This window comes from Cupressus sempervirens, chromosome 11, assembly GCF_028749045.1.
Source record: "Cupressus sempervirens isolate cs-2001-9-10 chromosome 11, ASM2874904v1, whole genome shotgun sequence".
Lineage (NCBI taxonomy): Eukaryota > Viridiplantae > Streptophyta > Pinopsida > Cupressales > Cupressaceae > Cupressus > Cupressus sempervirens.
The window spans coordinates 262463684-262477802 of record NC_143128.1 but is presented as its reverse complement, the minus strand read 5'-3'; the positions used below and the strand labels follow the sequence as shown (position 1 = coordinate 262477802).

Genomic DNA, 14119 nt, shown 5'->3' with positions numbered 1-14119 from the left:
ATGTGGTGTATAAAAGCTAAAAGCCTAAAAGAACTAGACAAGTACACTTACTGAGGTCCACACATGATGTACTTTCTCATGTCCTGCAAATCGAAGCATAACAAGTACCTTAATACTGCAGAAACTCATGCTTTCATCAAGGTTGCATGGGTACGTGGGTACGGGAACGGGAACGGGTACAGGAGCGGGTACGGGTACGCATATTTTTCAAAATAGGGGACGGGGGTACGTGTGCATGCCTAATTTTTTCTATATAATTAATATTTTATAGAAAATATAAAAATCAAAATATCTGTCATGAGTCATGACATTAAGCATTCAAAACAAGAAATTTGAAAATATGAGCCATAAGTCAAATGTATATATATGCTATTGCTGAATGTTTAAAGTATTTTTCATAATACGGGACGGAGGTACTTGGGTATTTCAAACTTATTTAAAAATTAAACTTTTATATTTATAAAAAATCTGATTTTATGAGTCATGACAATGGTTTTTCAAAACAAGAACAGTGATAAAGTTTGCAAATGTAATGTACTGTTTTCAGTTTCAGATTTGCTATATGTTTGAAATAATAATACATGATAAATGCTTAGATGCATAACAAAGAAGGCAGACTTTAAACATGAACAAGAAGATCCTAAACCATATGACAATCACATATTGCAAATGATAAACTTTTGACTTGAACAGTGATAAAGTTTATAGTTAATGAGTATCAAAGTTTCAAACTGATTTGGTATTGAATTAAGTTTGATAAACAAGCAGCTAATACAAAAACAAAAAACCAAAAAAAAAAATCAGAATCTTAATCAAGGTCCTTAGCTATGATGCTCTCCACCGAGTATCCGGTACGTGGGATACGTGTACCCGGTACTTGGGTACGTGGGTACGAGTACCAAAGGTGTGGGTACGAGTACCCATGCAACCTTGGCTTTCATAGAAAATTTAGCATTTGGACTGAGGCCAACTGAAGAGCTATCATTCATAGCATCCATGTGGAAACAAGTTCTATATCACAAGTTTAGAAATTGATCTGTTTCTAAAGAGTTGACAACATTATTCATCAGTATTTATGAGCACCAAGAGTTAATTGAGTCACTCCAACCCCTCTTGAGAAGTAATACACTCTAATCTAATCAGTTCAAGCAGATTCACCAAACTAATTACCTATACAATTTTCCTTGAATACCCTGAGAGATTGCCCATAATCACCCATAAAAGAAAACTTCAAGAAGGGATAAAAAGGGTTTCAAATATCAAGTTAGAGAACTATTCAAATGATCACAACAAAACAAAACAAAATTAAGCTCACCACAAGCAAAGCAGCATGCTCTTAGAAGAAACCTGAGTAAAACCCAGACAGAGAAACCATGCAGTATGCCTGTAAAAACTATGTTTCAGTCTTTAGACCTCTACAAATGACATGCATAAATTCTAATTTCTAAGCAAATCCAAATGGAACAAAAGAGAACAAAAGGTTTGAATATCAGTAAACTGATTGCTTAAGAAGTCAATTCAGAAGCAAACACTGGACCATTTTATTATTCACAAAACCAAGCTAGAATCAAATATAAATGGAAGTATCATTAATACACTTTAAAACAGCTTAGCAGTGGTCAGAGTTGACTTCAGCGAAATAAATTAGTTAATGTTCCATTTTGACTAACGTTTGTGGAGCTAGTAATGGAGAAATCAAGTTAAAAAGGCCTCTCAAGTCTTCTATTTCTGATAATATTATATTCACAAATGACTATTGTGCATTTTTTCATGCAAGGGAGAAAAGAAAGTAGTTGTAATCTCTTGTAGGCCTTCTCAAGATTTCAAACTTTCATCTGTGGCACAAAACCGATTAATATTTTGCCTTGATATTGTAGATGCATATGAAGTGATAGACACAAGTGAGATAAGACAATATACTGTTGAGGAAATTAAAGCTATACAGCAAGAAAAAGTCAGTTTGACTGGTATTACAAGCTCGCACCCTAAGCTGTGCAAGAAGTGGGCTCAGTCTGCAACCCTTAAGTCTATACATCAAGTAGTATATTCCTCCCAAAATAGTACCTTAAGTTTGAAAAGATAATGATGGTGAGGTCAAATTTGATATTACTATCAAAATCTAGAGAAATCTCATAAGAAAGAAAGCACCTGATCTATTTATTAAAAATCAGGAATCTATATCCAGAAATCCAAGTTTCAGAACAATAGGACATTTACAAAACCTACACCTGAAATAGGAACCAACAATAGAATCATTAAATAGCTTCAAAATGCAAAAAGATGACTTTTAAATTATATTGATTGCACCCATCACCCTTTACATCAGCCAAACAACCTCTATCTGAAAAACAGCAGTCATTTATGAGATTAAAAGGTTTCCTTATGTGTGCCTGATTGCAAACAAAGGGATAACATACTAAAATTTGTTTATATATTCATTTTTGCACTCCATTAGTTATTCTCACTATTTAATACCTTTACAGAACGCCACTGTGAATGCGGCCAACGAACAGGATCCAGGTCACCCATGCCAGTTATAGTGCCCATGTATCTACATTAAACATATTATCAGTTCCAAATCAAAAAATCATGTCCTTCAGAAAAGATACCAGTCCTATAGAAATACAATTACTAAAATCAAATGGACAAGTACCAATAAAATAAGAAAAAACAAAGCATGTATCTAAGAAACCAAGAAGGGTATTAAACATTACCAGATCACACATATAGCAGTAGATGAACTATAAATTACACAAAGGTGTTTCATTATAATTTATAACTTAAGGGAAAAAAAGCAGGTATATTAGAAACCAAGAAGGAAATCAAACATTACCTATTCATGCACATAGTACATAAGATGAAATACGCATTACAGAGTGACTTTTCAGACAGGAAAGCTTGACAGGACAGTATCAGACAGGCTAATCAAATCTTCAAATTCTTCAGTGATGCAGAATATGTGACAGCATGTTCAAAGTGCCAATGGCATTCCCATTTAGAATATTAACATCCAAATTATACAAAAAAACAAAATTATGCAGTTTGTGACAACATGAGTACAATAAAACAACAGTGAAAAGAAAATGTCTCAAAATTAACCTAAACGTGCACATGACAAAGAGAGTAGCATGAACTTCAAGAATGAAGCCATTACTCAACAGCATCTCACACCATCTTAATTCATGGAGATACTATCCTCTTTCTTTTCCACCAAATAGCATGGTGAAGGATGTGAGAACACTCAAAGCCCATGTATTAACATGCCAGAAAGAAATGGAAAGGACTACTGATAAGCAGCAATAAGTAAAAAGCGACTATGATAAGTCTCCCGTTTATCCTCATTAGAATTGGAAATGCACTTGATCCTTAGCAAGCAGCATTAAACTCTAACATGCATTTAATCTGGCAACAACCTACAAGCAACTACTAATCACTATATTGGCTCTTTAGCCTCAAAAGGTTAGATATGTGTGAATCATGCCTGATGCTGAGCATTGTGCAACACCAGCCAAACTAGAGTTTGTCTCAGCCATATATTATTCTATGGTGGGCCCCACTACCAAGACAGGTCACAGAAGTAAGGACCCCTAAGTTGATAGAAGATGACAGTATAGGATAACAGAAAGCCCAAGGCTTGCAGTGCCAAGTGGCCTAAAGAGCTCACGGTCTTGTCGTGTTGAGTGGTCTACCAATCAATTGGGCCCACTTAGCTAAAATAGATAGAGCCCCGACTCCTATCTGAAGTAAAGGGGAGTAAAGAGTGCTCTTTAGCCTCAGAAATCTGGAACAAGATTACAAACATCTGGTACTATATGGTCATTAGAATTTAGAAAACATTTACAGCGCAAGTCCAATTTTACATTGTAATGCTGTATGTATATCAATACAATTATATTAACAGAAGATCAATGTAACAAAATGAAGGATAACCACACCAATTAAAGAACTTCATACATAGTAAGGTCCATAGAATGCCCACCCACAAAAAGCCATGTCAGATGTATAAGTTTTTGTCAAACAAACTGAGTAAGCTACCTCATCCAATATCAAGAAAACATTCAACAAAATCTTCTGTGCAGATTACTCAGACACTCTTTGGTAAAAGTCTGCTTGCAGACGTGTGCTCTAAAAAACATAGTATTAGTAATTACTATAGCAGCAGTGCACCCTAGCAAGCATCATTACAAAATATCAAGACATCCATTAAGAACTTTTGTCCCACATTCAAATAAGCATATCTATTCCCTGAAATTAGTTGCAGTCAACTCTTTTCAAGTTTGCACATGTGATACTTAGTAAAGTGACCTTATGATTTAATATTAAAACTTAGATTTTAAGTCTTATTTTCAAAATCAATGTGATCCTACCATTAGGAATAATTCATTGTCCTCTCTCAAAGCTTAAAATATGCCCATAAAATCTTAAGTATATCTATGTATGAAATTCTGAATATAATTTAATTGTCTAAGCAAGATAAATGAATCACTGATCACTTTATTTGTCAATATCAATTTGACCAAGAATTGGACCATGTCATGTTGATCTAAATCTTAGTTGCCATTGGTGCATTAACTACCCCTTCTGGGTGGTATCATCCTCCCATTTAACCTTCACTTTATTCATCAGGGAGGGCTAGAGGACAACCCTTCACCACCTAATTGATAAGTACATTACCAATGGAAGTCATTTGGCGATTGACCTATGGCATGCTTGTCCCCTTCACTTGTATTTCTCCTTGCTAGCAACAAATGTGATCGACCTACATCAAACTTGAAATAGGTTGTCCCTTGTGAGATTTTGAGTAGTTTGAAAGAGAAGTAATTGAAGGTTGAAGGAATTTGGCCAATGGCAAATTCTAATCTACCATTAAATCCTATAACGAATAATAGTTAATGCAACAAGACCACCATATCTTGTAAGGGCATAAGCTACCCATTCAAACATCGCAAGACCAGTATGCAATCCACTAGAAGTCTTATTCTTGATTTCACCATTTGTCACTTTAGGGCCTAAGCAAAACTTGATTTGTGTCCAATGCAATGACAAAGTTATGCACCTCAATCTGCAAACATGGTTAAGAAAAAATGCAAGATCTTTCGACTACAAGAATGTCAAAATTATGAACTGGCAACTCACTTCAACAAAATCTCTGTGAGATAAATTTATTAAATATGGTCAATGATTGGAAAGGTAAAGCCCATTCAAGATGTGTACCAAGTATTTGAAGTATGAGTACTCATGAAACATGGGTCATCGAGTTTGACTCAAAAATCACACAGTTAAATCCTGATATTCACATCACAATTTGACTAGCTGTGGAAATCATCTCCTACTTATCGTATGAGAACCTTTCACATATTAAAAACCAATCCATAAGACATTACGTCACACTGAATCCTTTCTATTATCCCTAGTCGCAGCCCAGGCCCTTGTGTTTCTACACACACAATATTTTTTTTAAATAACTATATTCCATTGACTTTTCCCCCTAAATGCTAATACCTTCCAACTGTCCCATTCAACACCAAGAACAAATTCATGGAAAACATGAAATTTTCTTTAGAAAACCTCACTACTTAAAAATATATCCCCTTGCCACAATTGCAATCACCACAACCCAAGCCTGAATAAATGCCCTAACCACTTGAGAAAAATGCCATAAAGCATTTCACCTACAAGATCATTCCACACCTTAATATCCAATCCAAAAAGACATAATGGTGCACTGTCTCATATCTCCTTATCCCTGGCTGCAACCCAATCCCTTGCATTTCTTCACTTGAAATCATTTAATGTCTAACTCTATACCAAAGACATCACTCCTTAAGTGCTAACACCTTACAAAGGTCCCTTCAAACACCAGGAACACATTCATGGTGAACATGGGTCCTTCTTTAGACAACCTTATTGACAAAAAAAATACACTCCTTCACTCCAATTGAAGTCCCCACACACCACCAACTGGTTTGCTTTTACACACACACACACGCACACACACCTTTAATAAAAGCATATTTTTTCCACCTTCCAGATCTAATAAAATGTGCTATCATTTCTCAGAAATGTTATGCCAATGTGGATTACCAAGGGAAGATGATTTATTTTAAAAACTAAACATCAATGCAACATATAGTAGTCGTTAAAGATCAGCATAACAAAACTACAAGGATGCTAATAGAGTAGAGAAAAATCATGACATAAATCCTGTATACCCTACCTATGCAAGCACTATCAGTGCACCACTTCTTCTCATGCCTATTATCTAAGCCGTGTCACCAACAGTACTAACTCTGACTCAAAGACTGTTTAAAGTTATACTGATATATGATGTCATGGCTTAGCCAGCTATCTCTGAAAAACCTTTGCTCCATGTGACATAATAGGGCATTTTCACATGGATGTACTCAAGCTTGGGACTTCAACGGTGATTGTAGCGCATGGCTAAAGAAAGGCTGATTGACAGGTATACTAAAGGAGACCTTAACTATTACAATTGTGATTACTTGGAGAGACCTAATACCCAAGTGAGAGTGACTGCCATGAAAGGAAACAACAGAGGGTTCAAATTTCAATATCCTCATACTTTGAATAGAACATCATAAACTCCTATAGCGGCTCAACCCATCACAAGTTTATAAGGATCCAAATATTTCTGACTCCAGGTGGTCTTCCTTGAGAAATAATGTGCATTCAAACCAACCCACAAATAAAATTTATATTTATTTTTTGCAGCACTCATATAACTCTCTCCTCTGATTAAAGCATTTATTTAGGTATTGGTATTTCCTTTTCACATCATTAGTTTAGGGAAAGTTATTGCCAAACTTCCCCAAGTGCTCACTAGTCAGAACCTCTTTGAAGCATCACAATGCACCCCTTCAAAAAATTTAATCCCAGCAATGATATCCCCAACCTTCAAATGACAACCCTGTCATGATGATAACTGGCATTGAAGTGTCAGAAAGTCAGAGGGATAATGACACTCTTCTACTACAATCTTCTTCTAACCAGAAGAATTCCTAAATTGCCCAACAGTTTGAACCTACCAGCTGCCACACTAGATACCACTCAAATCAAAAAGAAAACAAGAATTTAGTGAACAGACCAGCACACACTCCATCTTGACGAAAATCAATGGAAGCATCCCACAAGTTGCTCAAAAGAGCAGTGCCCTAAGGGCATTAAAAGAGATTCTTAAACATATGCATAGGAATTCTAATCAACTGGATACTACAGCAAATTGGCCCAGTTTACTTGAGAGTAAAATTTCACAATGTATCTTCAAATTTCCAACCGTATGGAAAAGACTTGGCCATAATAGTTCCCTCCCCAGAACAAAATTGGTTTAAGTAAATTAGAGCCAAGAAGATGTGGACACTTTTCCATCCATACACAAAGTGTTTAAATTCATAATCTATTTCTTGATTTTGTCCTGCATAGATTAGCTCACGAAATAACTTTTGCTATTGAACTTGAATAGTAAAGATGGCTACCGTGCTGGAAAATTAATATACAAAAAATTATCACATGCACTTTCCATCATTAACCTCAACTTCAATTAGAGCTGAACATGTACTAGTATAGATATCTTAAATAAATCTATCTAAAGAAATGCCAATAGACATACACTACAAAATAATTATAATTTAATTTACTACATCTTAAATAATTTATATTTCCTTTATCTTTAGTTTTTTACTAACTTCAGCTTTTTACTTTATTTTCTTAAAAAATGGATGATTTATATCTCCAAATATTATTATTTACACAGATATTTTATGTGGTATTTATTAAATTGTTTTTAAAAGTATATTCTATTTATAATAAGATTTAAACTTTTGACATGTAGATGGTTGTCAAATTTAACCTAGAAGAATAAAAGTTAACATTAACACGCTCACACCATCCCAGTCCCCAATCTGCCATTTGATAATGCCTATCGGCATTAAAAATTTGCATGCATCAACTTATATGTCTTACAAAAAGAAATCAAAATCTTACCGGCGAACACTTGACTCTTCTGTCTCAAATAACATCCTAAAGCGCATCCCAATTGAAACACGGGTATGATAAACTGCTTTAGCATATTTGGCCAGTGGAATAACAAATTCAGATGGACTTGCCCTACACTCACAATGTAGAGAGATTAATTATAATGAACACCAAGTAAAAGAATACATAATGCAGGTTAGCTGCAAACTCTGGGAAAATGTGCTACCTTGGATTATAGAAAATAGTGAATCGACTATTTGTAGCAGCAGCATGAGCAGCTGCAGCAAGAAGTCCTATATGCATACTATCACTTGAAAGCACTGATGAGGGCATAACAGTCTGTGGTCTGTTTGCCCGCCTGATTCCCAACAACAATTGTCCTTTCTCATTCCTGGTAAGTCATTTGACATTTGAGAAGGCAATAATTTAAAAGCAATTATAAGTGTCACTTAAAAAGCAGAATTAGATAGCTAAAACAAAAGAAAAGACAAACATATTATTCATTCAGCTACACTGCACGATCAGTTCAAAAAAAGGATAACAAACATAAGCTAAATCAGACATTATAAAGTGGAATTGAAAATTTACCAAATAAAGAGGACAGAATCTCCAGCAACAAGTCTCTTTGCACTGACAAAAACACTCCAGCCTGTTGTTAGAAGATGTCTTTTAGGTTGTCCTGTAGATTGAACATAATGTCAAACAATTTATCATAAAAGCAGTCAACTTAAGAAATATATATTTGATGGCATTCTTGTTACACACCTAAAAGAAATTTAATCCCAATGAGATTAATAATAGCATTAGAATCACTTGGCCAATAGCCTTAATACAAAGTTATACATGTATGTCTGTGCCCATGTATGCATTTATTCATGTTCTTTGAAAAGAACATTAAAACCAAAATAGTTACTTTACCAGAATAACACTTCTTCTATTTCACATGTTCTGTGTATCAGATTGAATGAAATAGCACAGAACCAGCAACTAGACATGGAGCCAAAAAGAAATTATTAAAAACAAAAGCTGGCCACCAATGATTGAAGTGGGTCAATGGGACTCCAGAGCACAGCAAGATACAATATAAGGGTACTTGGCTAGAAAAGACTCCCCAAAACAGAAAAGGAGACCTGACATAAAAGAAAATAAAAAAATTTGGGAAGTTACACACAAATAGTACACTGGCAGCAATTTCCATTGGTATATCGTTATTGAGAAAAATAACATTAGATATATTGGAATGTTTGATTTTTTAAACTTCCATGCACCTTCCCAACGCCAAATTAAATGTGTAGTTATCGTGCAATAAATTTTGAAAAAAAAATATTGACACTCTTGAGCATCAAAAACACCAATAACCTAGATGCCTATGATCATTTTTGCACGAGGATAAAAATACTGAGGACAGTTGTCCTTAATTTGTAACCATTTGTAACATTCAATTTTAGAACTCGACCTAATCCCTTGAGTAGAGTTCCAAGTTGTTAATCTAGCTGTCAGATGTAAAGATTCTGCTAATTCTTTGCTCTTTGGATCAGACTTTTAGTTCAGTTTTGAATGACTGAGAACAGTTTTCTAAATATTATGAATATTCAGAGTATTTGATGAAGTTATAACTTATCTTGAATGCAGATCCAATGCTCTTATTATCAATCTGAAAATTAGAACATCTCAGACTCAGTATTCGCTGGAAGTAAGATGCTTATAGGAGCAGACTGCTGTGTATTGTGTGTCCCATAAACTGCATTTACAACCGAATATATATCCTTTCTAGAGGGTATGTCCCTCAATGGACATAACCCTTAACTTGGCACTAATTATAAATTTCCCTAAGTCGGCGATTTAAGAGACCAAAATAGTAAGTCAGCAATTTAAGAGACTCAAAATAGTAATTAAGTGTTAGTTTAGTAAACAACCAAACAAAGGCATCTCTTAGAAATCACCGGCACCTATAGGAGAAGCATGTATATGTATTAAGTGCCAAACATTAGATATATTATCAATAAGAGAAGGTACGGTCTGTACTAGCAGACCTGTAGGATTATCTTGGTTAGAATTTTAACACTCCCTCTTGACCTGATAATCCTACAGAGAGATATTATACCTAGCAATCATCAAAACAGATGAGTAAGCAAGAATTAATACTCTATATTTGTCTATCTCTTATGTGGTATCATAGAACACATGATACAAAGTCTATTACTTAAACCTGTGATATGACAAATCACTGCCACTAGTGATATTATATAGGATAAATCTAAAGAGTAATCTCTTCATTTATCCAAGTTATGATTTCATAGAAACTAGTATTTCCATATCACAAAACGATCCTGAATTTTAAGATCTACCAAAATATAGGATAAACTCGAAGAATACTAAAATTCTTCCTTTATCCAATTTGTGACTAATGAACATAGCAATGTCAACATCACAAAATGATCTTGAACTCATCTAGATCTTACTGTAGATCTCTACTGTTTAGCACATTATCTAAGAGATCGTCACCTCTCATAATGTTTTATACGAGTGTTCATTATTTTCAGAGATCACTCTTAAAATAATGAATACAAATGGTGGATCCCATAACAGTCAATAACCTGACAAAATAAAATTATTTGATTAATAATCAAGAGATTACAAATGGATTGCAACTCAACCATACCGAGTCTCCTCCTGAAGTGTTCTATCTTCACTCTAGATAGAGGTTTGGCGAGTATGTCTGTTGTTTAAACCGCAATGCAAATGTATTCCAATTTTACAAAATTCATGTCTACCATATCTCTTACATAATGGCAAGGAATTTCAATATGCTTGGACCTGTCATGGAAAACTGAATTCACTGAGAGCTTGATGGAACTCTGATTATCACAAAGAATAATCATAGGATTCATGGCTTGCCCAAATAATCCTACAAGTAACTTCCTCAGCCAGACTGCTTCACGAGAGGCCATTGCTGCTACAACGTATTCAACTTTTGTGGAGCTCTGAGCTATTGAAGACTGCTTTCTGCATATCCATGATGTCATAGCCGATCCTAAACTTAAACAGCATCCTAAAGTGCTTTTCCTGTCTTAACACTTCCACCCCAATCTGAATTGGTGAATCCATGCAAATCTAAAGCAACTTTCTCGTATTTGAGTCCATAATTAAGAGTGCCTTGTAAGTATCTCATAATGTGTTTAATAGCAACTAGGTGAATCTCCTTCGGTTCACACATAAACTGACTTAAGGCATTAACAGCATAGCAAATATTAGGTGTTGTATTTACTAAGTACATAAGGGACTCATCTGTCTATAGAGAGTAGAATCTATGGAAGGTGATTCTGCAGCTGCTTCTTTAAATTTATGTAAATTAGTCTCCATTGGAGAAGACATAGACTTGCAATTCCAAATTCCAAATCTCTTCAAGATATCTGATGTGTACTTTCCTTGATTAAGTATGATACTGTCAAAATTTTGTCGTACTTCTAATCCTAGGAAGTAATGGAGAAGCCCCAAGTCTTTCATCTCGAATTCTCTAGTTAGATCTTTCTTGCACTAATCTATAAGATGATCATCACCTATGATTAATAAATCATCAACATACAATATCAGGATTACCATATCATCTTTATCTCTTTTATAATATAAATTTGGATCGACTTCATTCTTGGAGAATCCTAAGCCGGTGAGATATTTATCAATCCTTTCATACCAAGCCCTGGGAGCCTGTTTAAGCCCATAGAGAACTTTCTTGAGCTTGCAAACAAATGTGTTAGAATCATGGGTTTCAAATCCTTCTGGTTGCTCTAGATAGACTTCTTCTAAAATCTTTCCATTTAGGAATGATGTTTTTACATCCATCTGATGTACCTTCCATCCCTTTGATGCAGCAATTGCTAAGACTGCTCATATGGAGGTAAATCTGGCAACAGGAGCAAAGGTTTCTTCATAATCAATCCCTTCTTTCTGAGAAAATCCTCTAACTACAAATCTGGCTTTATATTTCTCAATACTACCATCAACAACATGCTTTATTTTAAATATCCACTTGGAAGAAACAACAGATTTTCTTTTAGGTCTTGGAACAATTTCCCAAACATCATTTTTTATAATTGATTGATATTCTTCTGTTATAGCTTCTTTCCAGGGTGAGTGTTTAATAGCATCAGAAGGATTGATTGGCTCTGTTTTGGATAAATCACTCATATTTGTTATATAACTAGAGAATCTTTTAGGTCTTTTACTTTCTCTAACTGTTCTTGAAGGTGCACAAAGTCTTGAGCTGCTTCAACTGTTTTTATGGCCCAAAGGGATCTTTTCTTTGAATTTTCTTCAAGGTTCATATTTTGAATTTCATCTTCGATCTCTTCTAAGTTCTCCCTCTAGGATCGATTCACTATTTCTTTCAGAACTCAATAAAGGAGAAGGTTCATTAGAACTTATGGCTCTTTTGAATGCAAGATCTTCCTCAAAGATTACATCTCTGCTAAGTTCAATAGTTTTCTATCCAGGTATGAAAATTCTACATGCTTTAGAAGTTTCACTATACCCTACAAACATACCTTTCCTCCCAGAGGGTTCTAACTTGGTTCTCTTTTCTTTTGGAACATGAATATATACAGGACATCCAAAAATTCTAAGATAACTTATATTGGGTTTTATTTTGGTAAATACTTCTTCAGGGGTTTTATCTTTAAGATAGGAGTGAGAACTTTTGTTTTTAATATATACAGTAGTACAAGAGGCTTCTACCCAAAGATAGTATTCTAGATTTTGGTCAAAAATCATAGCCCTAGCAACTTCTATAACTGTCCTATTCTTTCTTTCTGCTACCCCGTTTTGTTCTGAGTTATAAGGAATAGTGTACTCCCTCTTGATCCCTGATTCTTTACAAAACCTTTTAAACAAACCTGAGGTATATTCTCCTCCATTATCTGTTCTAAGGGTTTTAATTTTATGTCCTGAAAAATTTTCAATTAATGCTTTGAATTCTTTAAATCTTTGTAAGATTTCTTCTGATTCCTTGCATTTTAAGAAATAAATCCATGTTTTCCTAGAGAAGTCATTTATGAACAAGATATAATACCAAAATCCTCCAAGAGAAGGAACGGGCATAGGTCCACATGAATCTGAATGAATTAATTCTAGTGCATTATTTGTTTTCCTAGCACTATCATGAAAGGAACTCCTAGTGCTTTTACCCAAAGCACACCCCTTGCAAATACTAGGGTGATCTTTATTTAATTTGGGTAATACAGTAACCATTTTTTCCATAGTTGATAAAGTTTTAAAACTTAGATGCCCTAATCTTTTGTGCCATATTTCATTTGAATCTTCAGCTTCATGAACTAGGGCTTGAATGGATCGACTAGATTTTGTATTCAATTCATACAAATATCCCCTTCTTTGACCAATTAACTTTGCTTTCTTGATGTAAGAGTTCTTAGCCCAAGTTAATACTTTGCCATCCATGAAAGCAACATTGTGTCCATCATCTTCAAGTGCTGTAATTGAGATTAGGTTTCTTTTAATCCCTAGTACATCGAGTACACCTTTAAGAAGAAGAGTATTTCCTGATTTTAGTTTCAAAGTACAATTTCCAATTCCTTCAACAAAATGTGCAAAGTTATCACCAATGGTAACTTCACCGTTAACTTTCTCTAATAAAGAATCTAGAGTTTCTTTGTATCCCGTTATATGTTTAAAAGATCCACTATCAATTACCCATGCTTTGTTTGAAATTTCATTTGATAGAGAGGAATACAAAGCACGGTTCTCAAGATCATAAGTATCTTCTTCTCTAATGACATTTGTACAATTTGCTTGTTGTTTGGAATTTTCAAGACAATTACATCTATAGTATCCAAAATTTTCACATTCGAAACATTTTATTTTAGATAGATCTTTCTTGGGCTTTCCATTCTTTTGATTTCCCTTTTTCTTCTTGAAATGCTTCTTCTTGCCTTTATAGGAGTTTGCATTAAGAACATGAAGCTCTTCATCTTATACTTTTGGTTTCCCTCCTTTCTTTAGTTTTTTGGATTCCTCTTGAAGACAATCATTCTTGAGTTTGTTAAAGTTTAGAAACTAATCTTTGGCACTTATTCCTTGTGCGAATGTTTCCCATGAATCTGGCAATCCATCC

The 14119-nt window shown here is 34.5% G+C and overlaps 1 protein-coding gene across 1 annotated transcript in view; it reads right to left on the bottom strand.

Annotated features, from left to right (window-relative positions):
• The window catches only part of ARF6 (auxin response factor 6), a 44430-nt gene that overhangs the window by 17981 nt on the left and 12330 nt on the right, over positions 1-14119 (bottom strand). The window contains exons 7-10 of the mRNA XM_089809204.1: positions 8581-8671; positions 8219-8383; positions 8002-8124; positions 2476-2551 (exon numbers count right to left, since the gene is read on the bottom strand). Of these exons, the coding sequence (XP_089665330.1) occupies positions 2476-2551; positions 8002-8124; positions 8219-8383; positions 8581-8671 (455 nt within the window). The remainder of the gene's footprint in view (positions 1-2475; positions 2552-8001; positions 8125-8218; positions 8384-8580; positions 8672-14119) is intronic.